This window comes from Eleutherodactylus coqui, chromosome 1 (genome assembly GCF_035609145.1).
Source record: "Eleutherodactylus coqui strain aEleCoq1 chromosome 1, aEleCoq1.hap1, whole genome shotgun sequence".
NCBI lineage: Eukaryota > Metazoa > Chordata > Amphibia > Anura > Eleutherodactylidae > Eleutherodactylus > Eleutherodactylus coqui.
Genome location: NC_089837.1, coordinates 451,230,373 through 451,256,466, shown reverse-complemented (window position 1 = coordinate 451,256,466; position 26,094 = coordinate 451,230,373). Strand labels below are relative to the sequence as shown.

Below are 26,094 nucleotides of genomic sequence, written 5' to 3'. Positions count from 1 at the left end.
CCTTGGCCCTGGCTAACCCCAGGCAGACAACTGGGAGGCGGTCCCTGCTCTGGCTAGGGACCTGGCGACAACCTAGATGGAACTAACTAACGGGGGACAGAGTGCCGACAGAAGAGGCAGGTGGAACAGACCAACAAAACAAAGACTGAGCAAAGACAGGCTGGAGGAAGCTGACTAGCTAACTAGTAGCTGCTGAGACTTGCTGCAGACAGACTAACTAGTGGCTAACAGAACCAATAACTGGCAGTGAGCTCAGGTCACTGCCATCCTTTTAACTTCAAGCCTCCGCCCAGGGGCGGGGAGTGGGAGGAGCCGACTCTCCCACTGTTGCATAAAGAAGGTGGGGGAGAGCGGGCGGCACCCTACGGCTCCGACTGCAGAGCTCCGGGATGCTGGAGCCGACACCGGAGCGGCGCGCGCTGGCCGTGGGACCCAGCGCCGCCCTGCATGGTAACACCATCCATCCCACGGCTATTCCGAAATGTCAATTTTGAAATTGCTGTGGATCCCCGTCATTGCCAGTGTGATGGCGCGTCATTCTCTGTACTGTGCATGTTCGGCAGGGCGCTAGCCAACATATCCGCAGCACAGAGAAGAAGACATTGCACTGGTTTGCCGGCCCTGTGTGCATTCAGCCTAAGGCTAGTTTCACACGAGCGTCTTATTGCGGCAATTTTGCTGGGATAAAACGCCGGCCCAAAATAGCGACCATTGGATTCCAATGCATTTGTTCAGAAGGGCGATTTTCTTTAATGTTGAGTAGAAAAGATAGTTCTTGTCCTATCTTTTACCGGAATACGCTTGCCGTTTCCAAAGACTCCTATAACAGCCATTCGAAAAGGGAAAGGGCAGGGAGTTTAGCAGTGGCCTTGAGTTGCTAAAGTCCCTCCCTCTCCCCTTACCAACAGCTCCCATAGGCTGGGGAGGGATGGGGAGGGAGTTTAGCACACTAGCTCTGCTAAGCTTCTGTTCCCTCCCTGTGATGGCAGCCGGTAAGGGGTGGAGAGGTGGTGGGAAGGAGGAGGAAGTTTAGAAGAGCTGAACTTTCTCTCCCTGTCCAACAGTATTCTGGGTTGCAGCGTATATACGCCGCACCTGGCCATCTAAATCAGCAAGAAAACGGGAGATGCAGCCACAACTTGGTCTTGGCTGCCTCTCATTCACGCGATTGTCGGTTGTGGACGAATCACGTGCGCATAACACGGAGAATCATCTCCATTGATTTCATTGGGTTCATTCTCACTTTATTTTTGTTGCACACATTGTTTTTGTGGGCCTGATAGGACCTGCTCTATCTTGTGTGTGTTTGCACACCTGCGATCACTGACACCTCATTAGGCTTATTGGCCCTTTAAATCAGGGCGGGGTGATTTCCCACTTGTGCCTGCACAAATACGCTCTGCATTTGTGCTGAAATAAGTGCTAATTACACTTGTTCATTACGGAAAAAATTGCGCATGAGCGAGCGTATAACTTTACACACTCGTTTGTTGAAGCCCTTATTGAAGTATGCTCTCCTAGAAACAATCCTTGCAGGGAACAAGATCTCCAGAAATGCTCTTTCTCGTGTACTAGAATTTGCAGCAGAATATGCCACCACAGAAATTGGCACCAAATTTCTGATTCTGATGTGTCATTGCCAGCAGAATTTAGCCAATCTCATTTCCACATCAAAATTCATACATTAATCATGAAGATTATGATGCAGAGTTTTCCACACAGCAGCGAATTCTGCTGCAAATGCTGATACCATGTTTCCCCGAAAATAAGACCATGTCTTATATTAATTTTTGTTCAAAAAGGTTTAACTTTTTTACATGTATAGCTGCCTGGACACTATTTAAATTGACTTTTTAAATTAACTGTTAGCAGGGCTTAATTTTAGAGTAGGGCTTATATTTCAAGCATCCTCAAAAAGCCTGAAAAATCATTTTGCATCCTGAAAAATTCTGGAAAATCATGCTATGTCTTATTTTCTGGGTATGTCTTATTTTCAGGGAAACACGGTATGTGTGAAAGAGGCCTATAGGTGGTTGTAGACACAGCAATTTTTTATTAAAAAACCTCTACAGTTTTCTGAGTCAAAGGTAGAAGTGGACCCAGCAGGAAGGAGAAGAATAAGTCCTTCCTTTATATCTCCCATATCTTTTGGCCCGGGTTCAAAAACCAGTATAACAAACGCAGTGGCATTTTTTCCAAATTCTGTAAGGATCCAGAAGTAAAAAGAAAACTTTGCATGCCTACACATAAAGTTGTCTTATAGCCATATATACCATATTTAATGTAATGACCATCACAGTTCGCTCAATTTTAGGGCTTATTTACACGTCCATATATCGGGCGGGTTTTCACGTCTGTCCGATATACGGTGTCGCTTTCTGCGGGTGGGAAGGCGGGCCCGGAGCAGCACACTGAGCTCCCGCCCCCTCTCCGCCCCACACTACCATTTGCAATGGGAGGGGCGGAACGGGGACAGAGCTAAGTTCCACCCCCTCCCATTGCAAATAGTGGCGATGTGCGGAGAAGGGGTGGGAGCTCAGTGCGCTGCTCCCGGCCTGGCCCTCCTCCCCAACTGCAGAAAGGGACACCGTATATCGGACGGACGTGAAAATCCGGCCGATATATGGACGTGTAAATAAGCCCTTAGGCCTATTTCACACGTAAGAGAAACTCGTGTGAGGTTTGTACGTTGGGAGACGCACAAATCTCGTGCAAATATAAACCCCATTATTTTGAATAGAGTCATACAAATAAGCAATGTTTTCCTGCATCACTGATTGTCCTGTTTTTTTGCATTCCTCGGAACAATGGAAAAAACACTTGCTAATCCCGTAACGCGGCTGACAGCTGCACCCAAGGATCATTATTTCACAGAAGTGATGGGAAAAACGCCTCACACCGACATGAAAACGCACGCTATCGCTATCGGGCCCAATATCGCACTCGCCTGTGTGTAGATCGCCCTAGATGGACACATAACACAGTTCATGAATAATTAATAATAGACTGCTCAAGCTAGGGAGATACTGCACTTATTACCAACCCTGTCAGAAAATATAAAAATGGAAAAATGGTCAAAGAAATGAATTAAAAATTAGCAATAAGAATAAATCCAGTGACATCTTCTGTCCAAGGGGTTGTATCATGAAGAAGGCTCATTCTTTAATGAAATCCTGCCCAAGGATGAGAGGGAACCTACAGACAGTTATATAGAATGGCCAAGCAAGTAATACACTCTTTGTAAAAAAAAAAAAAAAATTAAAAATCAAGCTCCTATAAGGAGTTGTTGTTTTGCTACAAATCTTGGCATGCAGTTACATCTCAGGCAGATATGAAAATGTTGTGGTGTGATTAGATGAACAGTCTTGCCACCTGAGGCCCTAGATGTGGTTCCACCCTTGGCCTGTAAAAAGGCTCTCAGAGGCTGCTTGTGTGTAGTGACCTCTTTCTCCGCTTGTGTAGAACTTGTTGACTACTAGGTGCCTCTACGGCGCAGAGAAGAGATTTTTTCGATAGATGGACGTATTGACAAATTGCCCGCCACCTGGGCTGTTCTGACCAGACTGTTAGGAGCTGTTCGGATCGGTAGATGTGTGAAGGCATACAAGGTGACCGGGCTCAGGATGCCCTCAACAGACCACCGGTGGAGAGGATCATCTAATCGTCCAACAAACATGAGCAGCTCAAATTGTTTCCTTCTACACCATCCAGAGACAGGTGGCACCATTGTTACACTCCTGTGTCTGTTGAAACCATTTCTAGGCACTTGGCTGAATAGCATATGGACTCACAGCACCCATTACGTATACTGCCTTTGACATCCACCAACGCCTCTGTTTGCAGTGACATCGTGAACAACAAAACTGGACTGCTACAGAGTGGAACCAGGTTGCTTAATCCAGGTTTAGTTTGGGCACTGACGACAGCCAAGTATGTGTCTGAAGACCTAAAAGTGAGCAATTCAATCCTGTCTTTGCTGTGGATCGGCACACTGCCCACTGCTGGTGTGATAGTCTGGGGGGGCAATCGCATACAACAGTCACCCCGAGTAGTGGTACAAGGGACAATGACAGCTCAGCGATATGTTCAAAACATCCTGCAGACACATGTGTTCCTCTCATGGCGGCTTCCAAGAGGCATTTTCCAGCAGCATAATGCTCAGACTCGCACACAATGGGGTCACAGGAATGTTTTCACAACATTGTCACACTTGGCTGCCCGGTCACCAGATTTATTAACAATCTAACATGTATGGGACCAACTGGGACTCCAACTTTGACAGCCTATGAGTTTATATGATCAGTTAAAGAAATGTGGACTGATATGTTACAGGATACCATATGGATCCTGTATGCCTCCATGCTCGCCCGTATTACATCTTGCATCCAAGCTAGTGGCGGTACAACAGGGTACTAGAGCCCCCATGCCCTCCCGTATCACATCTTACATCCAAGCTAGAGGCAGTACTACAGGGTACTAGAGCCTCCATGCCTGCCCGTATCACATCTTGCATCCAAGCTAGAGGCGGTACAACAGGGTACTAGAGCCTCCATGTCTGCCCGTATCACATCTCGTATCCAAGCTAGAGGCAGTACAACAGGGTACTAGAGCCTCCATGCCCGTCTGTATCACATCTTGTATCCAAGCTAGAGGCGGTACAACAGGGTACTAGAGTCTCCATGCCCACTTGTATCACATCTTGTATCCAAGCTAGAGGCGGTACAACAGGGTACTAGAGCCTCCATGTCTGCCTGTATTACATCTTGTATCCAAGCTAGAGGTGGTACAACAGGGTACTAGAGCCTCCATGCTGCCTGTATCACATCTTGTAGCCAAGCTAGAGGCGGTACAACAGGGTACTAGAACCTCCATGTCCCCCCGTGTCACATCTTGTATCCAAGCTAGAGGCGGTACAACAGGGTACTAGAGCCTCCATGCCTGCCCGTATCACATCTTGTATCCAAGCTAGAGGTGGTACAACAGGGTACTAGAGCCTCCATGCTGCCTGTATCACATCTTGTAGCCAAGCTAGAGGCGGTACAACAGGGTACTAGAACCTCCATGTCCCCCCGTGTCACATCTTGTATCCAAGCTAGAGGCGGGACAACAGGGTACTAGAACCTCCATGTCCCCCCCGTATCACATCTTGTATCCAAGCTAGAGGCGGTACAACAGGGTACTAGAGATGCCCTTCAATTGTTACGTTTTCTGCAATAAATTCTCCTGTAATCACTTATTTACATCAACGTTACAATCACACAGAGAACGTTTCCTCTGATTTTGCCAACTCCTTCTAGGGGAGGGATCTTTTTGTGTACATGACAGATAAATCTATGACATCTATATACGCTAGTAGGGCATAAGTAAATGGGCTATCTTCATGGGACAACTAGTGTATGCTGCAGACTAATCACAGGTATTCCCATCATATACATTTATGTAGGAGTCATATAGTTTCCATAACACTTGCAGCGGCTACAGATTACCCCATTCTCTTGATAGGAGAGGGCTTCAAAGGTAGAATCTGAACCTATCAGAATCACTGTATATCCCATAAATGCTTAAAAGGGTTTTCCAGGACTTTGGGTGTTTTTTCTATTGATGACCTATCCACTGAATAGGTCATCATTAGACAATCGACATTGGTCCACCGGTCGGGGTTCCCACCAATCAGCTGATTCCTGGTGAGGCTATCAGCATGGACAGCAGAGGAAACAGACTGTTGTGTCTATCCATAGTGCAGCAGGTTGATATTGTAGGCACAACTTCCATTGAATGCAGTACCAAACAGGGCCGTAGCAATGTTGTCAGCACTATCTGCTTCCAGCACTGTTTGCACTGATAATGGCACCAGGAATCAGCTGATCGGTGGGGATCCCAAGTGGTGGACCACCGCTGATCATCTATCGATGACCTATCCTGTACATAGATCATGAATAGAAAAAAATGCCCAAAGTTCTGGACAATGCCTTTAAAACAGCAATATCCCTAAAAATAAAAAAAGAGAAATAAAAATCCTAATGAAATAGGTTAGCACTTATCTAAAAAAAAATCCACATTTTTTTCATCTCTAACAAGGACAAGCTTTTCGCTATTCAGTGGTTGATCCCGCAGGAAGCGAATCTTTCTTTGTTTCCATTTTCTGCTTACAAGTTTGTGCAGGAAAACAAAAGGAAGAACAAGAGATTGGGGTCAGTCAGTGTGTTCACCTCCATCCACGGAGGCAGGAGGAATGCTGGGTCCTGACCTGGGAGGATCTCCAGGCTTAGTACAGGTTTACTTTACTGTCCTAAAATGCTGATAAAATGCGACCCCGTGTCACGCTGTCAATGGCCAAGTGATAGGAGCCATGTGCAATTCTCATTGACGTCTCCTTTAGTAACGTATGTAAAATAGCTTAGTCCCAAGGAAGGAGCATCACTATTAGTGACCTCAATTACAACAGGATTAAACTGTCTTCATAAATCACATGGTAGGAACAACGGACCCAGCTACATTACCAAGGAAACTTTTGCAAAGGAGACAATTTAAAAAATATCAGTCTGAAACCAAAGGTGTAATTTAAAGGGGTTGTGTCATCCCGGAAAATGCCTTTCAGAGTCTCAATGGGGATCAGCTGGTTAAAAAATTTGGCTTCTGGCAAGCAGCTAATTTTGCTGAGGGAAGGCTTGGGCAGATAAATGGCCATTCATGTAATACATGGCTGGAGTCCACCAGTATGGGAGCCACTCTTACTGAATTTACTCTTCTGGCTTGTGGAGTGGGGTCACAAGCAATGGCCCCCACCTACTCTATCATGTATTAAGGCATATGGATAGGGATTGTCTGCAGGACACAGGTACTTTGAGGGTATGGCCACATGGGGCAGATTTGCTGCACGGAAAAAGGTGGATGAGATTTTCAAAATCTTGTCCACATGCTCCGAAAAAGTTTGGACAAAAACTGTACAGAAATTGATATATGCTGCAGAATTAAAGTCGCGGCCTGTCAATTTTAGAATCCAACTACTTCTAATGAGGGGCTAAATTACGCACCGAAATCCGCGTTAAATTTCCCGTCAAATTATGATGGTTACAAAATACCCGCTGCAAGCATTCTGCAGCAAATCCGCCTGAATTTCTTGGGCTTTAATGCAAAAACTAACCACCCAAAAATATTTCCTGCCATGACATCACACAATGCCTTCCGTGAAGATATCATTACTATTATATCTCGAGCGCTCATATTCCACTATATTCTCTAAATATAATTCCAGGATGTTGTACATGTCAAATGGGGCGGAATCAAACTACAGTAATTGCTCAGACCCCCAACTTGACAACTCCTAGACCCTCCTCTACAAAATAAAAGCACAGCAATAAAATACTTACCTGCTTCAAGTACCAACTGTGTCAGCTTCCCAACCACTGATACTTTGTAAAGTGGATATGATTGACAGATGCCTCTGCCTGCCTTGCTCCATAGCAATCACTTTGTGGATGGTTACGATTAAGGCCGGGCTCACACAAGTGGGATGGACTTGGGTACCCACAGCCCATACGCAATGTTAATTGCGTATGGGCTGTAGGTCGGATGCCCCCATTGACATCAATGGAGGCCATTCGTGCAGAATTGGTGGTAAAGCAGAACATGCTGACATTTTTCTTCCGCTTGCGAAATACATAATTCATATCTGCGAATGTGAAGAAAAATTGAAAAATACATGCCTTTCAATAACCCCGTGTTACCGTCCACATGGACGCCGTTCACGGAATCCGCAATTCAAACCCGGTCGTGTTTTGTTGCGGTTTTCAACAATACATGCGTTTTTTTTAAATGCTTTTTTTAAATTGAAAACCATAACAAAAGGCACCACGTGTGAACGGAACCTTAGAGACACAATTGCTTCAAACTTTAACTTGACTTTTTGAATGGCTTTTGTTGTATGTACTGATTTAAAGTTTCCTGAACCAGTGTATTTACTGTGTTGTCAATGTAAAGTTTACTGATCTGTACTTCGGCTGATTTGCTAGTTCGTAGATTTGCCAGTCCATAGATTACAATGCAAAATCAATTTGCCTATTGTTTTCTTAAATTTACCTCAAACCTAAAGGCCAGTTTACACGCAAAGACAATCTTTCAAATGAATGAAATATTGACAGTTTTAGCGATCATTTTGAATAAAGTGTTAATGGCCACTAATGTCCATTAACACTTTATCACCTTCATTTGCGTGTAAAAAGTCCTCCGGGAGCTGTTTGCACACAGCTGCATTGTTCTGGCATGGGCTGTCGGCAGAATACAATGTAATCTCCAGCACCCGCTGAGAACAAAGCATGCGGTCTATGTTATCTCTCTCCGGCTGAACGATTGATTTAAAGTTAACCGTAAAAACATCGTTCAGACGAAAGGTGACCAATGGCAGAGTTTACATGCAATGATTATCACTCATTTGCCATCGTTTGGACGAATTTTGAGTGATAATCGTTGCGTGTAAATGGGCCTTTACTCTCTGAGCCTTGTGCTGCCCCCTCTATTGTCTGTTGGAGGTACCATTTAGAAGATTGGAAATGATTGTTCTTTGAGTAAACCAATTACTGGAAATAAAAGCAAGATTATAACTTTTATCACTGACTTTGCAATTGCAGATATTTGTGCCTTCCCAGGACTCCCTCCAATTGTTGTCAGCAGTTTCAAATAACATATAGCAACACCATTTCCTGCCTACTCACAAGCAAAATCATCACCTACATAGACAACTCCATTTTTTTTTTACTCTTTATTTTTGGAACGTTAAGTACATTTTTGCAAAACCAATGTAAACCAAAATATATAGTCAATAAATAAATAAAACACCACATGTCATAAATAGAGAAGAGATGTCCACTTTGCAGACTGCAGGTAACACATTATGACAGTTCCAATAAGCCAAGTTGGATATGGAGATTGATAAGCACGTGTGCCCATTTATTGTCTCTCTTCTTCATTCTTCCTTCGAGCCAATATAGTCTTATGGTTACTGAGAGTAAGATGTAGTTATTATACGGCTATTTAGGAGCTAGCTGCCAAATTTCCAATTCATTGCAAGCTCCAGGGTTACATATGATAATTGCAAGCTTTGTAGTCAAGCCACTCGCTAGAAACTGGTAGATAAGGGTCATCTAGCACCAATACATACGGTATATTTTTGATGCTGTCGAAAGCCACAGAGTACATTTTTTTTGCTGTACACAAGTTTACATTGTTCCATTATTGCCTGACGGATTGCAAAGGGTCACAAGCCCTAAAATGCATTTTACCCCATATAATGTAAAGTGTTAATGCTGTAAAGCAAATATATAATGTAACTCACTAATACGTACAGTGTCAAGATTCAGTCTCCAAACAATCCTGGGCAAATCACATGGCAAAACGGGGTGCAAGGAGGCAGCTCTATAGGGTTTTATAAATGTATTCTGCATCCAGAGCAATCTGCATGGATGACCATATGCAAATAAAAAGATCCTGAGACCAGAATTCGAGGACTATATTCTAATAGAACACATTTTAAGGTGTCCCCTGTTAATTGAACTTACCCAATGTAACTAAATAAATTGGGTAAGTTCAATTTAATTAACAATTTGAACTCATGTCACGGCTTTCAAGAACATCTACATAAAGGTTCTTGTATCTTCTCTAAGACTTGAGATTTGGGATATTTTTAACTGCAGACTCCACGGAATCAAAACTTTTTACTTATTTCAAACTGACGTTAGATTGTAATAATGAGGCTGTGTTCACATTTGGCTCAAAGGCTCCGATAGATTTGCTGGAAAATAGTGCTGTGCACAGTGCAATTTTCTTATCAAAGCAACGGACACCATGACAGAGGTGTCATTAATAGATGAGTCTGGGAAAACCTCTACGTTTTCCATACATATAGGATTGAGCAAAGTTCTACCCGAAACAGGGTTCTACTGGTTGAGTTCACTCAACACTAGTCCTAAACACTGGTGTATAACACTGTCTAAGAGCCATTAAAGAACAGTAGAATACTCTCAGAGTTATACACTAGTGTTATGCACCAGTTTTAGGGGTTTTGGTGAACTTCCTGTTCGGTTCCAACTAATTTGGATTGAACCGAACATTTCGCAAAAGTTTGGTGAACCAGCTGAACTGAACTTTTCAAAAGTTCACTCATGGCCAACAGTGGGCCAATAAGGGAGTTGGCTGTGAACATAAAAAAAAGGGTAAAGAAAAGTAAGAAACTAAAACATTACTCACCTGTCAATCCCTTACCGCTCCAGCACCGAAGCTCTACTACCTTTATGTCTTATACATCTGAAGATAATAAAAAGCTCTAAACAATTATGTATCACCAAAGTGTAGAGTCCCAAGCTTTTCTGTTGAAGAAAGTAAGACTTTACTGACTTAATGCGACTTTTCATAAATTGGTGGCTGGCTATGACTGAGTGGTTTTACATGGGTAAAGAATAATCTGCCCATGGTAACAAGGACTGACTGACAACGGGCATGCCGGTTGGTGCTCGTTAATCATGTGTACATGGGCAGATTATTGTATTACTACGATCATTCATCTTCAAACTTAATGCATTTACATGGGTAGATGTGCAGCCATTGTACAAGCATTCGCTTGTCCATTGGCTAATCGTGTGTATAGTCACAAGGGCTGATGATCGAGAAAACAAACTTTGGGGCTAACATTTGCCTATGACTATGATCATGTAAAAGGGCCTTGACTTAGCTGTATGGATCTAACTTTGGCCATTTTGCTGTCAACCTCAGTACATCTCAATTTAGTGATTTATTTTCTGAATGGTCTGATCTCAGAGTTGGTGGCCAAGTGGAGTAAGAATCAACTTAACAGCAAAGAATGCACTGATATGGGGAAAACATTACTTCGCAGCATTGCTGTGTACCCCAAACCTCATTTAAATTCACATATTGCATGTTTGCTGCTAACACAAACTTTTCTCAACTCACAGTGTTCCCGCATCATGGAGAATGGCCCCTGACTGCACTATTCCATTGTGGTAACTATGTAAAAATGTGGCTGCTAGACAGGTATGTAACGGCGGTACAAAAAAAGAAAAAAAAACGAGTTGGAAGCAGAACACAGCAAAAGAATCATTTTTTTAACAGGCTGTGCCCTAGCGAAAAGTACACATATTAACCTCTTAGCTCCCAGACAGACCTGTAATGCATAGTTTAATTGAAATCTCATGCAGGTCCTGCTGGTGGAAAATAAAAATAAAAGTAAGAAATTTATTGGCAAAGGCCACAGAAATGGGTTTCCCAGTTTTTGGCTGCTGCGGCCAAACTTAGTGAAATATCTGTTAACAGTAGAAGTATTGTCCAATGCTCATTATTTCAGCCACCAGTCACTGAGGTCTTTTGTTATTCTACCCCGCTTCTCTGTTTTGTTGTGTCGTAGGATCGGACAATTTGAGACTGGGAAACAACACCGTGTTCTTCTTGAGAAAATGCAAAGCCATCTAAAAAAAAAAAAAAGAAGTGAGAAAGGGTGGAAGAATACGTCAAAAATGGCACACTGTGATAAAAGGGAGCAGCACATTTTATGACCTACTGTATGAGGGGGATTGTGAAAGCAGCATTCTTACATTGTACCATCTTACTATATACAGAGCTGAGTCACATTATTATGGCCACCAGCTAATATCCAGAGTATCCGCTGTGTGCCATACAAACAGCAGCTAGATGGGTAGGGAGTGAGTCAATAAGGTGCTGGTAGCTTGTGTCAGGTATTTGAAGTCAGGCTAACTGCTGTGCATCCTACAGTTACTGGAGGGTGCATGAGGAAAGATCCATAGGGAGAACACGATGAATACAATGCTCAATTGGGTTGAAGTCTGGGGAATTAGGGGGCCAGGGAAGTACTTGGAAGTTTTGGAGGTGTTCTTCCAACCACTGTGGGCCATTTCTAGCCATGTGACATGTCACATTGTCTTGCTAGAAGATCCTATCTGCCCCAGTAAACACACAGCATGTATGGGTGTAGTGATCTTCAAGAATGGATTTATAATCAAATTGGTTTATAGTGGTTCCACATGGATGAGCGGGCCCAGAGAATGCCACCAAGACCATAATGCTACCATTACCAGCTCTTCCATCAATGGTTGCAGGGCATTTCATCTCTGAAGTTTCTCGCCTGACACGCCAATGTCCATCCTTTTCATGAAGCAGAAAATGTGACTAATCGGAGAAGGCAACTCTTTGCAATCAGCGGTGGTCCAGTTCTGATACGGAGGTACACATTAAAGCCTTGTATTACAATGCACCTTTGTTATCATATAGTTGTAGTGACCATCTGTCTGCTTTGTAGGCCCACCGAAGTGTTGTGTTAGATACACAGGTGGCAGCCCTCTAGTTCATTTTCACGTCATTGCTAGCTTGTTCGCTCTTGTGCAGCTTGTTTATACAGGCAGATGCATCATTGGCTCATTCAAAGGAGAATCGTTCAGTCTTTCACATTTGCTGTATAAGTGACTGAGAGGGGTTGAATGAGTGCTGCTAAAACTGAACGAGCCAACGATGGATTTTATGCCGGCATAAAATGAACGATGAACGAAAAGTGAAGACTATCGTTCATCAATCGGTCGTTGGCTCGTGTTTAGACTGAACGATTATCGTTCACTTTTGCTGGTTTGAACGATTTTTTGAACAATAATCAATCCGCCTAAAAGCGCCCTAAGAGTTACTTTACCTTAATCAATGTGCCAGTGATGACAGGTATATGATCAAACACAATTGGTGCTTGTCTATTAGGCCCTCACATGGGCTACTCAAACTCTATTACGGGTCATGTGATCATTAATTCCCCATAGAGCTGCATAATTGTTGGTAGCACATCCCACATTCACACGCGGACATGTGTCGCTGGCAACAATACACTCACCCAACAATACACTCACCCAACATTCACTCACCCAACATTCACTCACCCAACATTCATTGGGTGATTGGTGGCATCTTCACAAGGCCTGATGATCGAAGATTGCCCAATCACCGGGCCATGTAAAAGACCTTTAAGACGTGTTATACTCATGATATTATTTATCTATATAGGTTCAGATTGTTTTCTGCCAGCAACCTCTTGTATATGGGCACCACTAACTGATTGGAGTAAACAAAAGTTGGACTGGTTGGATTTTAAGGGCTCTTTTAGGTCAGCGACAATCAACGACAAATGAGTAAATTATTGTTTGACATTCAATCACTGCACATGTTTACACTGTACAATGATAACGGCCTGTGTAAAAGGTCTTTAACCTGTAAAACCTTTTTTGCTTTACTAGGGAGATAAGAAGCAAAGATATCTGACAGCTACTTATCTTCCACCCCAATTGAGGGAAGGTGGGAGGTCAGAGAAGATAACATTATGACCATCCTACGTGCATGGCCAGCTTACACCACTCGCTGATTTTTGTGATATTTTTAGGGTGTTTTGGAATCCTATACCTCCCCCGATCCCATCATTGCCCCGTGGTATGCCCCTTGTGAGAGAAAAACATCTTCCAGGTGTTAGTGACTGTCATACAAGGCATGTCTTACATTCCACAGACCATTCACCTTCAACAGACCTTGAGATCTAAAGTCACACAAAGGTCCCACCAAGTACAGTTTGGTGATTGCTACATCAAAATGATCTACAGGTCTAAAGAAAGTCTGAAGTTACAAGGTAAGAGTTATAGTACTGGGTAACTGAAAGAAACAAAGCAAGGACTCCCTAGCAATATAATAAGTCTTTTTAGTTGAAAGGTATGGAAGAGACAGGTCAGGTCTAGTCGTGCTTGTCTAGTTGCACTAGGCACTGGTATAACGGTGCCCCATGGGTAGGGTGGAACAGCGTCTAGTTGCCAGTTTGAGCACTGCAGACTGTTTAGATTTTCCAGTTTTAGAGTTCTTTCACATGTGGTGGAAAACTCCGTTACTGACAAATCTGCAACAAAATGTGCATGTTTCACACTTGGGTTTTGCCGCAGAATTACCGTGGATTTGCTAATGGAAAAAGCTGCATTAATTCCATGGCAAATCTGCATGAAAGACATGTAGATTATAGTGTGGATTAGCCCGTGGCAGAATTTTACTTCACATTCGAAAGTAACCATAAAAGAAATTCCCAAGAGAAACACGTGCTTTGGAATATAAATGCTAGAAATAGGCCCCACTTCTCCCCATGTACCTCGTTCCCACCTCTGTTCCCTAGTGCATATGTAGTTTTGTAATACCACACTTTGAATAGTGCTTGGCTCTGCCAGTGCGGTATGGGAAGTAGTCGACTCAAGCTCATTATCAACATTAGATGTCATCCAACCTTTAGCAGAACCTATCATCAATCTAATCCGAATGGGGCCCTTCCTAAAGTCCTCCAACAACACCTGTCAGGAGCTGTTGGGTGGCCCCATATGCATGATATTCTCCATGAAATAACAATTCTGGAGCATCGTAGTGCTGTTCTACTATCAATGTTCCTGGAAACATATGACTACGTTTGAGCCGCCTATGGTGCAGGGTGCTAAGGTAGCAGAAATGCAGTCCTAAGCTCTCGCTCTCGACCTGAAGGTTGCGAGTTCAATCCTCGCTTGGTTTAGGTAGCCGTCTCAAGGTTGACTCAGCCTCCCATCCTTCTGAGGTCGTTAAAATGAGTACCCAGCTTGGCAGGGGGGGGGGGGTAATAAACAAATTACTTGAAAGCGCTGCAGAAAAGGTTGGCGCTATACAAATAACAAGATTTATTTTTTATAACTAAATTGAGGACTTAGGACCTACTCATGTGGGTGTACTTTGTGTCCGTATTTTGACTGGCAGAATACAGACAGCACACAGACCCAGTGATTTTATTCGGTGTAGTCAAATATTTTTTTACACGGATCAATGTTGGGCATAAAGAAAAAAAAACGCAGTATGTCCCATTTTGGTCTCTATTCATGGATCACAATCACCCATTAAAGTCTATGGATGCATAAAAAATACATAGTGAATACGCATTAGTCCATATTCACTATGGGTTTTCCGCACACCCTGTTTTCTGTAGGTTGTGACAAAACTGGCAATACAAAAAACAGGCAATACTTGGACCTTCTTGCTTTTTTTTGCGTGCATTTCTTTTTGCAATATATACATTAAAAAAATATACATCCACACCAAATACAAATCAAAAACGCACACACGTGTATTGAAAACAGTGCGTTTTTCACACGCCAAAGTTGCACATGCCTGTGTTAATGAATGATCCCTAGGTGTTGGCAATAGGGCTGCTCACTTCACACCCCTAGGCCTTCTTCACAGGAGCAGGCCCCATTGAAAACAATGGGCAAGGCGTTCCCATGCATTCCGATGACGCGCCCAAAGATAGGTTTCTAGCACCGCGATACAATGCATGAAAAAAGAACGCTCATGTGTATGACCCCATTCAAAAGAATAGGGTTCATATTCGTGCAAAATTTGTGCGTTGTGCAATTTTCTCAGCCTTGTGAAAGCAGACCAACACAGTTCCATCAATTCTGGCCTGTGTAAGGACACACCCTATTGACATTGGGAATGGTAACAACCAGTTGTTAATTTATTCATTCATTTCCAGGAGGCATAACTGAGGAACAGCACAATGCAGAGTTCCAAGAAAAGCTGCTCCAGAATTGTTATTTCATGGGGAATGCAAGTATTTACTAAAACAGACAAGAGAGCAGACAGTCTATATGCAGGGATACAACTCCCGGGTCTATACTTCCAGGTGATTGGCATTATTTTAGGGTGAAGGGCTCATTGACTCACCTTTTATCTAGAAGAGGAAGGAGAATGCATTTACCTGTTATGCAGCACAAGAACACAGGCATTACCTTTCTAACAAAGCTTACCTTTAGCCCGGGGTCAGATAGAGATCACAATGCAAATTCGAGTCTCCAAACTAAAAGCTTCCTCTCATATCAGCTCTACCTGATGTGCACTTTAATTAAAATCAAATCCCCACCTGCCTCCAGGAAGCAGCCGGCCGTATTATTTACGCTCACATACTTACATGATACACTTTGCTGGACGGAATTAGCACGAAACAGGCTTGGAGGGGTTTTTCTGCCAAGTCTCTTCAACAAGTGGTCACGTTCATTCAAGCTGCAATGAGATCAAATAAACATTAGTTTCAATGCATGTCAACCCTGCCGGAAACAGCTGCTGCTTCACATTTGAGATGCTCTCTTCTTACCAGGCGACAAGCTTTTTGGCAAACAAGGGGGCCACTTTTCTTATCAATGATGTGGAAAACTAAAGCTAGAACTAAAGAAGAACCTGCTGCTGCATTGGCATCAGCTTGGGACTTATTTAGCACTAGGTAACTAAACTTTAAGAAAACTTCTAGAAAACTTCATAGTGACATTGGTTGGTGGGTGTTGAACCCTACCGATCACCAAAACCAAGGCGCAGAACTGCTCCTCTCAGCGCTGCGCTCATTTGGCTCTTTTCATGCCCGCTTGGAGCAGTATAAGGGCTTCATAGAAGGTCTAAATCAGTATGACACTCGCCGATCACAGCCAAATGGGCATTGCACTCAGCTGAGGGCTTCTACCTCTTTATTTTAGTTATCAATTGGGGTCTCAGCAGGGGCGTAGCTAAAGGCTCAGGGGCCCTGATGCAAAATGTGATCCGGGGCCCCCCCTCTATCTGTATCTGTACCCGTACCCATACCTAAACCATGCTGCACAGAGACATAACTTGAAGCTCCTGGGCCCCAATGCAAAACCTGTAACAGGGCCCCCATCTATAATGCTTTATTCATAGTACTGGGCTCCCTATATGGAGAAGAGAGGCCTTATGGGCCCCCTAAGGCTCCTGGGCCCGGGTGCAACCGCATCCCCTGCACCCTCTATAGTTACGCCCCTGGGTCTCAGTATCCAGTCTCCTACTGATTAAAACTTCTGACATGTCACTCTGATATGTCAAATGTTTTCTAAAAGTTTAATTACTTTTTAAGTTGTTCAAAACATTTTCTAGTAAAGTACCAGAAATGGATCTAGCACAAGTACACTGTGTGGGCCTTTGGCCTGTGCAGTCGGTACAGGAATGCTATCTTTTCTCCTTAGGGAGAGCACCTAGAAGGTGAGTGAGGAGACTTATAAGGCCATTCATGCTCCTCTGGGTAATATGCAAATAAGGAAGATGGACGAATACCTCTGCAGCGCCACCTATTGGAAGGCAGAATTCCTGCAAGTCAATGTTAGACTCTTTATACAAGCCTTATAACAATGACTGGGAATTGAAAGCAGTCACACAGGGCACATCAACCATGTCTATTGAAAGCCTAGCACCAGAAACCTGTGAGTATCACTAATGTTAATACCAACGGAATAGCAGTATTATTTAGCACTTAATCTATTTTGTTTTCATTTGGTCGCTATATATTGGTATTATTTAAGCCGTATAAGGAGGTATTTAGCCCTCATTCACATGTGCGCCCACAGTTCCAGCCTTTTTATGTTGTACAGCTCCGTGTTCCAAGTCAAACAACAAAAAGATTGGAAATGCCAGATCCGGCACATCCTAGACCTGAATAGCGCCGAAAGGACCCCATTGACTATAAAGGGGTCCATCCAGCTTCTGGCAATCCAGTCGTCAGTTTCCTGAATTAAATAGCTATTCTGTCCAGGATTTACTGCCGCATCCATGCTGCAGGCTCTGTACGAAGCCTCCGATGCAGATGTGAATGGGGTTTTACTTAAGACATTGCGTTTCACTGCTACTTAGGGCAAGCTCACACAAGCCTAATTTCATTGCTTATTACGTGCGCGATGTACGCAGTCAATGCAGTCAATGAAAGTCCATTCAAAGTAAATTTATCCCCCTTAGAACACCATTTAGTATTTTTTTGTCTGAACAGATCTAAACTTTCATGCTGATGAATGTCTTAGTATATATCTATACAGAAGGCATCTCTTCTAGCTTACCATACCTTGCTCTGTACTGATGAGGGGCAAGAACACCGAAAGAGTTTGTCTACAGATTGGTCGCTCTTCCTTTTGAAGGAGTCTAAAGTTTAGCTGATATGAACTAATTTTCATGCTTATTCCCATGAAGCATTGCCTGAAAATAAGTTTTCATACATCCAATGGATCTCCCTAATGAGAACCAGGACCCCATTCCCCCTTTGTGTCCATTCACTTGTCAGCAATCTATTGCCTATAGCCAACTTCGGGCTTATATTACATTACCTCCATCCCACAGTAAAATACATGACATCAGAGTGGAACGGGTTGTTGGGTTCCTTTTTGATCTCTCTCAGCCCTCTTCCTTTACCATCTGTATTTATTCCTAATTTTCCTTTACTGCAGATATTTATATTAAACCATGTAACTAGAGGAAGCCGCCATGTTATCTTCTTACTAGTAGGGATCGGAAATAATGGAGTACTAGATCACCGGAGGCGCTAGGTTGAGTTCTGATGTCCAACTGATATTGATATACGAGGAGATTGTCCACTTTAATGTTTCATCTGCTCCAGGCAGTAAAACGGATGTCAGCAGATATCATATTCTACATAGTAATACTCCATACATTCTCAAGCTATAGATGACAATCAGCAGACCTTAGGTTGTATTGACATTCAGTTTTTAATGTGTTTCATTTCCTGCTCTTCCATTGTCTTGAAGCCGCATACATTTATTGCCGTCATGAGGAGAGATGATTGGGACTCACTGGATTTACCCAGCGTTGGGATATATGTTGCAGATACTCAATTATAGATGTATGATAGGATCAGTAGCCTTTTACATACCGCAGAAACGGTCGGAAGTCCTCCACTTCATGTCATCGGAGTTTATGGACAGGCTTTCCAAACATCTGTGTACTACTATACATAAAACTGATATTGACTTTTTAGGACTTTGGTCCTCCTGGTTCTCTACCACCTACAAGGGCATTTTCTATACTTTTCTATGGCTGTCCAGTAATGTAGAAAACTTCAAAATCTGGCATCTAGAAAATAATTTTACTATATGTATACTTATCGTTTCATACGTTAATTCGATGCAGGAATCTGTACTAAAGCAGTCTGTATGTGATGGCATTAGAAATTCTTGATGACATAAGGATCTACAAAACTAATTTCATAATCCACTTAGTCGGATTTGAAAAAATTGCTAGAGAAGAAAAAATTAGCATTTTTTGACAATTAATACTGCATAAAGTCCCTGCTAAGAGCAGCTACTGGGTGCTATACTGTCACCTCTCCTGGGGGATGCTGATGATTGGAATTTCAAAGTATGGATTAAGGACATCATGGTATCGACTACAGCATAACCACATAGTGTGACCACAGCGGAGATCTATACGAAGCCTAATTACAACGTGACATGCCGCACAAAGAGCATGCCATATATTCGTTAACTGCAATTTAGTGTAATACATGGTAATATTCTTCACATCACACATGTCTTGCATCGTAAACTGATTAATGAAGAACGTTTCTGACTGGTAATGTATTTACTACTGTCATCAGCTGCAAAGGGCTCCATGACGAGATTAAGGCGTAGTATAATTTCCTATCATAGTTGAACGGTTAGGAACTCTGGCACCCACTAAATGGACCTCCGTAAAGTGCCAATCCTGAGACCAGGCAAACTAAATCTGGAGAATCAGAATCATGACCAGCCTTAGCTATGTGCCACCTGTACGGTCACATAGGGTGCCACCCCCCAGCTGGTAGAGGGGTGCACCAAGACGATCACCCCTCTTTAGATACACCTGGTCAGATGATCTTCTTCCTCTGTGTGGCAGCATCTTGTGGAGTTACATGAACCATCCTCCTCCCTGTTCTGTCTCTACCTCTCTGATGTCAACCCATCAGTGCCCCAGCAACACAATCACTTAGTTCTGCTACAGTACTTATCTTATTAGCTTGGTTCTGGAGCTGTATTTATTTTATGAGCTTGGTTCTGGAATTGTATCTGTGTACAGAGATTGGTTCTGGTGCTGTATGTGCTGAACTGTTCTGATGTGGGTATGTTGCTATCTTACTTATTATTTCATATGATGGAGGGCAAAAAAATTCCTTACATGGTGTCATCTGAACCAAGGTCAACGCTGATCAGAGTGCATTAAATGGTTTAAATAGTTTCTGCTAAATGGCTGATGGGGGTTACAAAGTGTAGAGGCATATGTGCCAGCTCATTGCTTTCGAGTTAGGCACTTTTGGAGACCATATCACTGGTTCAATGGTCCTCTCAAAGTCAGGTTGATCAATGTTTATTACTGGCCTTTTCCTGCATTGCAACATAAATTACATTTATATTAAAGGCAGAAGTTCTTAACACTGAGAGCCATATTTTTATGGTGGTGTGATTACGAGGGTACAGCATTTGTGCCCATGAAATCAACCACAGGGCATGGAAAGCCGTGATTCATTGGTGTCTTCCACCAGTAATGACTGGTACTGAAATAAATCTTGCTCCCACTTAGTTAATCAATACTGATCAGAGCATCTGAAATGTGGCCAAACACCTATAAAACTGTTGGTCTGAATGCATAAGTAATCCATCTAACCCTGCCATATACATCTATGTGTTCTCAATAGGTAGAGGGAAATAAGCCACTGCCAGAAGGCTCTAGCAGTGGCTTATTTACCTTGAGAACACAAGGTTCACAGATTTCACATATGTTGAAATCCAACATGGCCAACCAGTCTTTCCCCCGACATCTACCATTGGGGAGAGTTAGGCCAATTTCATACACATTAAAAGGTTGGCCCATGACGATGAGTATGTTCACATTAAGAGTGTGTACACCAAGAAAGGACTCCCTTTGTGTTACCCTCAGCCCTAAAAAACAATCCAGGACTGTCCTGTGAAAACGCCTGTTAGGTATTTCTTTCCTCCTCGTTGGCTATAAGGGCTGTACTAATGGAAAGCTCAATCATATGCAATACGTATGGTTTCTTTCTAATAGAAAAGGGGAAGGGTTAGATCCTGCTATATGGAGGTCACTGGGGTGATCGGAGAACTGGAAGACATCTTATAGCTGTCAATGAGAAATCTAGTGTTGGCCAGTTTTAATTATTAGTAGACAGACTACTTGAAGAATACCAGATAATGGGAGAAGAGGATGTAGTGAGGGAGGCTCCGTGGAATGGGCTTATCACGAGCCCTTGCAGACAATATTTTTGCTTTCCTGTATGTTCTTACATACAGTACAACACATAGAAGCCGTTCAGATATGTAAAACTCTGATTGACCACAACTGTTGAGGCTTTTCAAAAAGATGGATTACATGTTTGGTAAACTATAGTTCACCACTGTCCATTATTAACAAGAGTTTGTGGGTTTTTTTTTTCAAATCTTGGTGTGGCAAGCTGGGGTCTACTTGCCTGCGGATCGCCAACTTCCAGACTGGAATGGGCACCAGCCGTGTAGAACACTTTCTGGAGACGTGGATTTTCTTTAAACCTGGCTCCTGCCAGTCTTTATGCACAGCACAAACAACGTAAACAGAGTCCATATAACGTACTTCAGTAAAACATAAAGTCCATATACACACCCCACCTGGGTGTTAAGGTTAGGGTGGTCAACCCTGTCAACCTCCTGCCTTCCTGGTCTGCACCAGACCCTGGGCTAGCAGCCCTCCCAGCTCCACTGAGCTGTCTCTCTGGCTCTCTCAGCCAACATCTCTCTGGGCATAGCAGGAATGTACTCTTATATCCAAACTTCCTGACCACACCTATGGGCGTTTTCCCTTTTCTCAGGCACCAGAATGCCTGTCTGTTGCCCCCTACAGGCTGTTCTCTGTAGTGCACCTCTACAATGGTCACCAAAATTGATCTTGTCTATGGGTAGCTAAACCGTGACAGAAGTAAGGTGGTGTTTTGTGGTGTTAATCGGTAACACCCGGGACTGATTAGGCTGCTCAGACTGTTCAATCACCGCGTGGGTGTGTCCTGCACCAATGTGAATGGGCCCAGCAATGTAGAAAAGTACAGCAGAATGCGCGGATACATTCACGATAGCCGCCGATAGCGCTCTCTTCATAGCACAATTCCGTCATGCTATTGCGAGCATATCTACGCATACGCTTGTTTGCAGGAGCCCTCATTTTGCAGAAACGCAGCACTGAGGCGCGCCCAAATGCTCTTGTGAAGGAGCCCTGATGCGCATTAAAATTGGAAATGCTGTTTTTTTCTGCAAACCGAACATTGCATGAAAAAATATGTAAATGTGAACTAACCCACTGAAATAAATTGGCTCTAGTCTCTGCATATTGTGCACATAATACACTGCGTAAATGTGCCCTGTTCTGTCACCCCGGGCCGGCAGTTCAGTGCTATGACACTTTCTATTTGATGTAAGTGGAGTGCGCCCTGTGGCTTTTCTTTTTTATCCACAATCACCTTCACTTCTGCCAACAAATGACTAATTAGCACTAATGATATAATGATGCAGAACAATTACTGCGGAGCAATGAAAGTTTAAAGAGAACGTGTCATCAGAAAATCACCTATTATATAAATGGATTTTTGTGTTAAACATATTTTTAAAGAAATTTTGGTGATTTTTTTCCCGCTCACAATCTGTTTTTGTAAATTATACTAAAATTCTACATTTTTCAAACAGACAACGAGGGCCTAAAGGCCGATTCACATTTTAACAAGTAACATCACCGCTAGCTTGTTTGAAATCATTCACACTCGTATATATTTAGACGGGCAGATCAAGGTTGAGAATTGTTCATTTTTCGTTCAGTGCTTCACATTCCTATGTGGGTCAGGAATGCTATGCTCTTCTGGGTAATATGCAAATAAGAGAGATGGAACAATATCTCTGCAGTGCCGCCTACTGGAAGGCAGCATTCCTGCAAATCAATGTTAGACTCTTTATACAAGCCTTGTAACAATGACTGGGAATTAAAACCAAGCCAGAATCCATACACAGACAGCTGTTTCAGGTGTTTGCATCTCATCAGTGTGCAGTACATTTCTGGCTTGGTTAGCGAAGATTCCATCTTCCTTATCCTTAATTCACACAAGCGTATATTGGCTGTGTTTTCACAGCCGGCTGATATACGCTACCCATCTGATGCATTGGTTTGCATAATACTAGTTTGTCATTTCCTGATCTGTAGAGAAAACTTTTCAGCAGTGATCTCACTAACAGCACTGGCAGGATTACACTGACAGATATTACATATATGTAGATAAGACAGGATCCACCATTCACAATAGGTGATAAGCAGAGATAATCTATTCCCCCCACTGCAAAATGCCCCTGAACAGGTCACAGGACATGTCTACAAGTCTCCAGACAAGTCCATAGGTCCCCTCCTGCCCATTGTGTGACCGGCCCATGAAGCTGCTGTAAAGCATTTCTCTAAATGCTGCGAAATGCAGCTTAGGAAAGATGTCCGCCCCATAGTCATGTATAGACAATAGAATAAATAATTGTACAACCAGAAAATAAAAGCAGATTAGAAAAAAAATGTTTCTCTACCTGGTTCTAATTAATAAAATCTAATAAATTAATAAAATCTATTGGTGATATATTCCCCTTAAGTAGAGCTAATTTACCTTAAGCTTCGGATGGCTCCAATCTCTCCTGACATTTAATTATAACACTTCTGGAATTCCAGGACAGGTCAGAATATTGTTCTGGAGTGATATAAGGGTCCTTTTACATAGACTTTAGCGTCTGACAGTCATCCCAATAATTATTGTTCCTGTGATTTTACACAGGAGCGATAACTGTTCACTAAATAGAGGCGGAGCGCGCCAGAGATCGCTTCCGGACGCCGGCCTCTATTCAGAGTAAACAGGCAGTCGCTCATGGAGGAGTTTCTGAATTTTTATGCCGGCATAATCTGAATGATGAAGTTAAGTGTACAAATTATATTTGTCATTCAGTCGCTGGCAGTGTTTACACTGAGCAATTATCACTCAAACCAATATAGCTATTACTTTTGTCAATATCACCATCTTAATAGTACCCCGTGGTCATATTGCTGACGCTACTGACCGTCTCTGGCAGCTTCTATATTTTTAGTATTCATCAATTTTCCATAACCTAGGACTACATAGACTGTAACGGTGCATTAGAAAAATATTGTCGGAGCCTGCTGATTTTTGAGGGCCTATGGCTCTTCAATGTGCATAGTGGTGTCCTGATTCTCCTGTGATGGTAGATGAAGGATAGGGCATGTTAAGGCCCATTTAGACGCAATGATTATCGCTCAAAATTTGGTAAAAGCGTCGAAAGTGAACGACAATCGTAACGTGTAAACCCATCACGCACTTTTCGTTAGTCATTCGTTCATCGTTGTCTTTCAGTCCGTTTAAAATCCATCGTTTGGTAGTTCGCTTATCATTTGGCTTAAATGCAAATCATTCAGTCGTTTAACGATTTTACCTTATTTTTTTACCTTCACTGATGCACACGCCATTCACACAAACTATCGTTCGATTTTCGTTTATCGTCCATTTTCCAACGATAACCGTTACGTTTAAATGGTCGTTCTTAAAACCAAAACCATCGCTCACTTTTGATCTCTAAAACGAATTTTGAGCGATAATCGTTGCGTCTAAATGGACCTTTACATTTTAACATGCCTGATCCTTTGCTCCAGTGGGTAATAAGCGTCTTCTCTCCCCGCTGAAAACACATGTATGCTTGATTAAGCTGGTATAAAGGGATGTCAGGAGGAATAGCTGTTGGTTGAACAACTGGCCAGCTTAGGGCCTACCATAAAAGGAACACGGTTGGCCAGTTTAGGGCCTACCACGAAAGAAACATGGCTGATTTGGAATGTATTGACCAGTTTAGGGTCTACCGTAAAAGGAACATGGTTGATTTGGAATGTATTGACCAGTTTAGGGTCAACCATAAAAGGAACATGGTTGAGTTGGAATGTTGACATCAGGAAGCAGATTACTGAATCAGAATGCCCACAAATGTCAAGATAGGACTAGTAGCAGGTAAACCAGAGAATTCGTGAATGCAAACCTTATATTGTCCACTTGAAATGAAAGTCATCAAATGATCATGAGCAAAACTTCCATTGTTCACATTTCTAGCAGCCTTCACAAAACTTGAGAACAATGCACAAAGTTTCGCACACTTATTTGTGACCTGAAAGAGCGTTAATCACAACTGTTTCAACACACAGCCATAATCATTAGATAAATACCATAATCCTCATCCATGTGTCATGTTGAAGGACTGTCAGAATCAGTGCGGCAGTGAGTCAGCCTTCAATGAGGGCTTTCAGTTGTCCTGGGAAAACTAGCTGCATTGATTGATGTCTTACATTATTATCTTATCTAAACTAAGACCATCCTCAGAACTTGTTTGTATCTGCTACAAATGATGAAATGGCCATCACCAGAGTATAATCTCTAGAGATTAATATATCCAGTCAGCTCGATGAACTAACTGCAGGGGATTACTGTATATCTGCACACATCATCGTCCATTACTGGAGGGGAACAATTGACTGCCGGCTACAACTTCCATACCCTATGGTGGTTCGTTAATGGATTCAGCACTGTTCTCACCCTACATCTCAGTGTGTTTTGTGTTCCATGTCCTTATGTTTGTCACACCACCACTTCTATTTCATTTTAATAAATAGTTGTAGATTTAATATGAAATGTTATATTTCTCTGAAAAGCGGTAATGGCAGCCATATTGTTAATCATTCTGCTGTCCTAGAAGAAGATGAATATGGCTTGTCCAAATTGGACAGGACATGTCAAAGGACTTCTACTAACTAGCCTTTTTTCTTAAAGGGATTGAGCATTGACCTAAATAACAATAAAAGTGATTCGTATTAGGGCATATAACCCTCAAAGTGTGGGAAATCCTGCTTGGCCAGGAGAGCGGAGAGCCACTAACAAAGAGCGGTTCCCGCCAGTTCCTGTATTGTTGGACGACCATTTATTTGAAAGCCCGGCATGCGATACTACATTTCCCTTACAGTGAAATGCATTGCCGGCCTCAGCAGTTTCTGAATCTGCACCAGCCAGGTAGGCTTCAATTGCAAAAGGGGTTGTCTTAATAAGATAACCTCTTTAAAGGGATATTTCCAAAATTGACAGAAATAGCTGAGTACAAGCACTCAGCTATCTCCAGC

The 26,094-nt window shown here is 42.7% G+C and overlaps 1 protein-coding gene across 1 annotated transcript in view; it reads right to left on the bottom strand.

Annotated features, from left to right (window-relative positions):
- Positions 1-8,788: 8,788 nt before the first annotated feature.
- Positions 8,789-26,094, bottom strand: part of ATP8A2 (ATPase phospholipid transporting 8A2) — a 565,764-nt gene continuing 548,458 nt past the window's right edge. Inside the window, exons 37-38 of the mRNA XM_066588982.1 lie at positions 16,016-16,107; positions 8,789-11,474 (exon numbers count right to left, since the gene is read on the bottom strand). Of these exons, the coding sequence (XP_066445079.1) occupies positions 11,377-11,474; positions 16,016-16,107 (190 nt within the window). The 3' untranslated portion in view covers positions 8,789-11,376. The remainder of the gene's footprint in view (positions 11,475-16,015; positions 16,108-26,094) is intronic.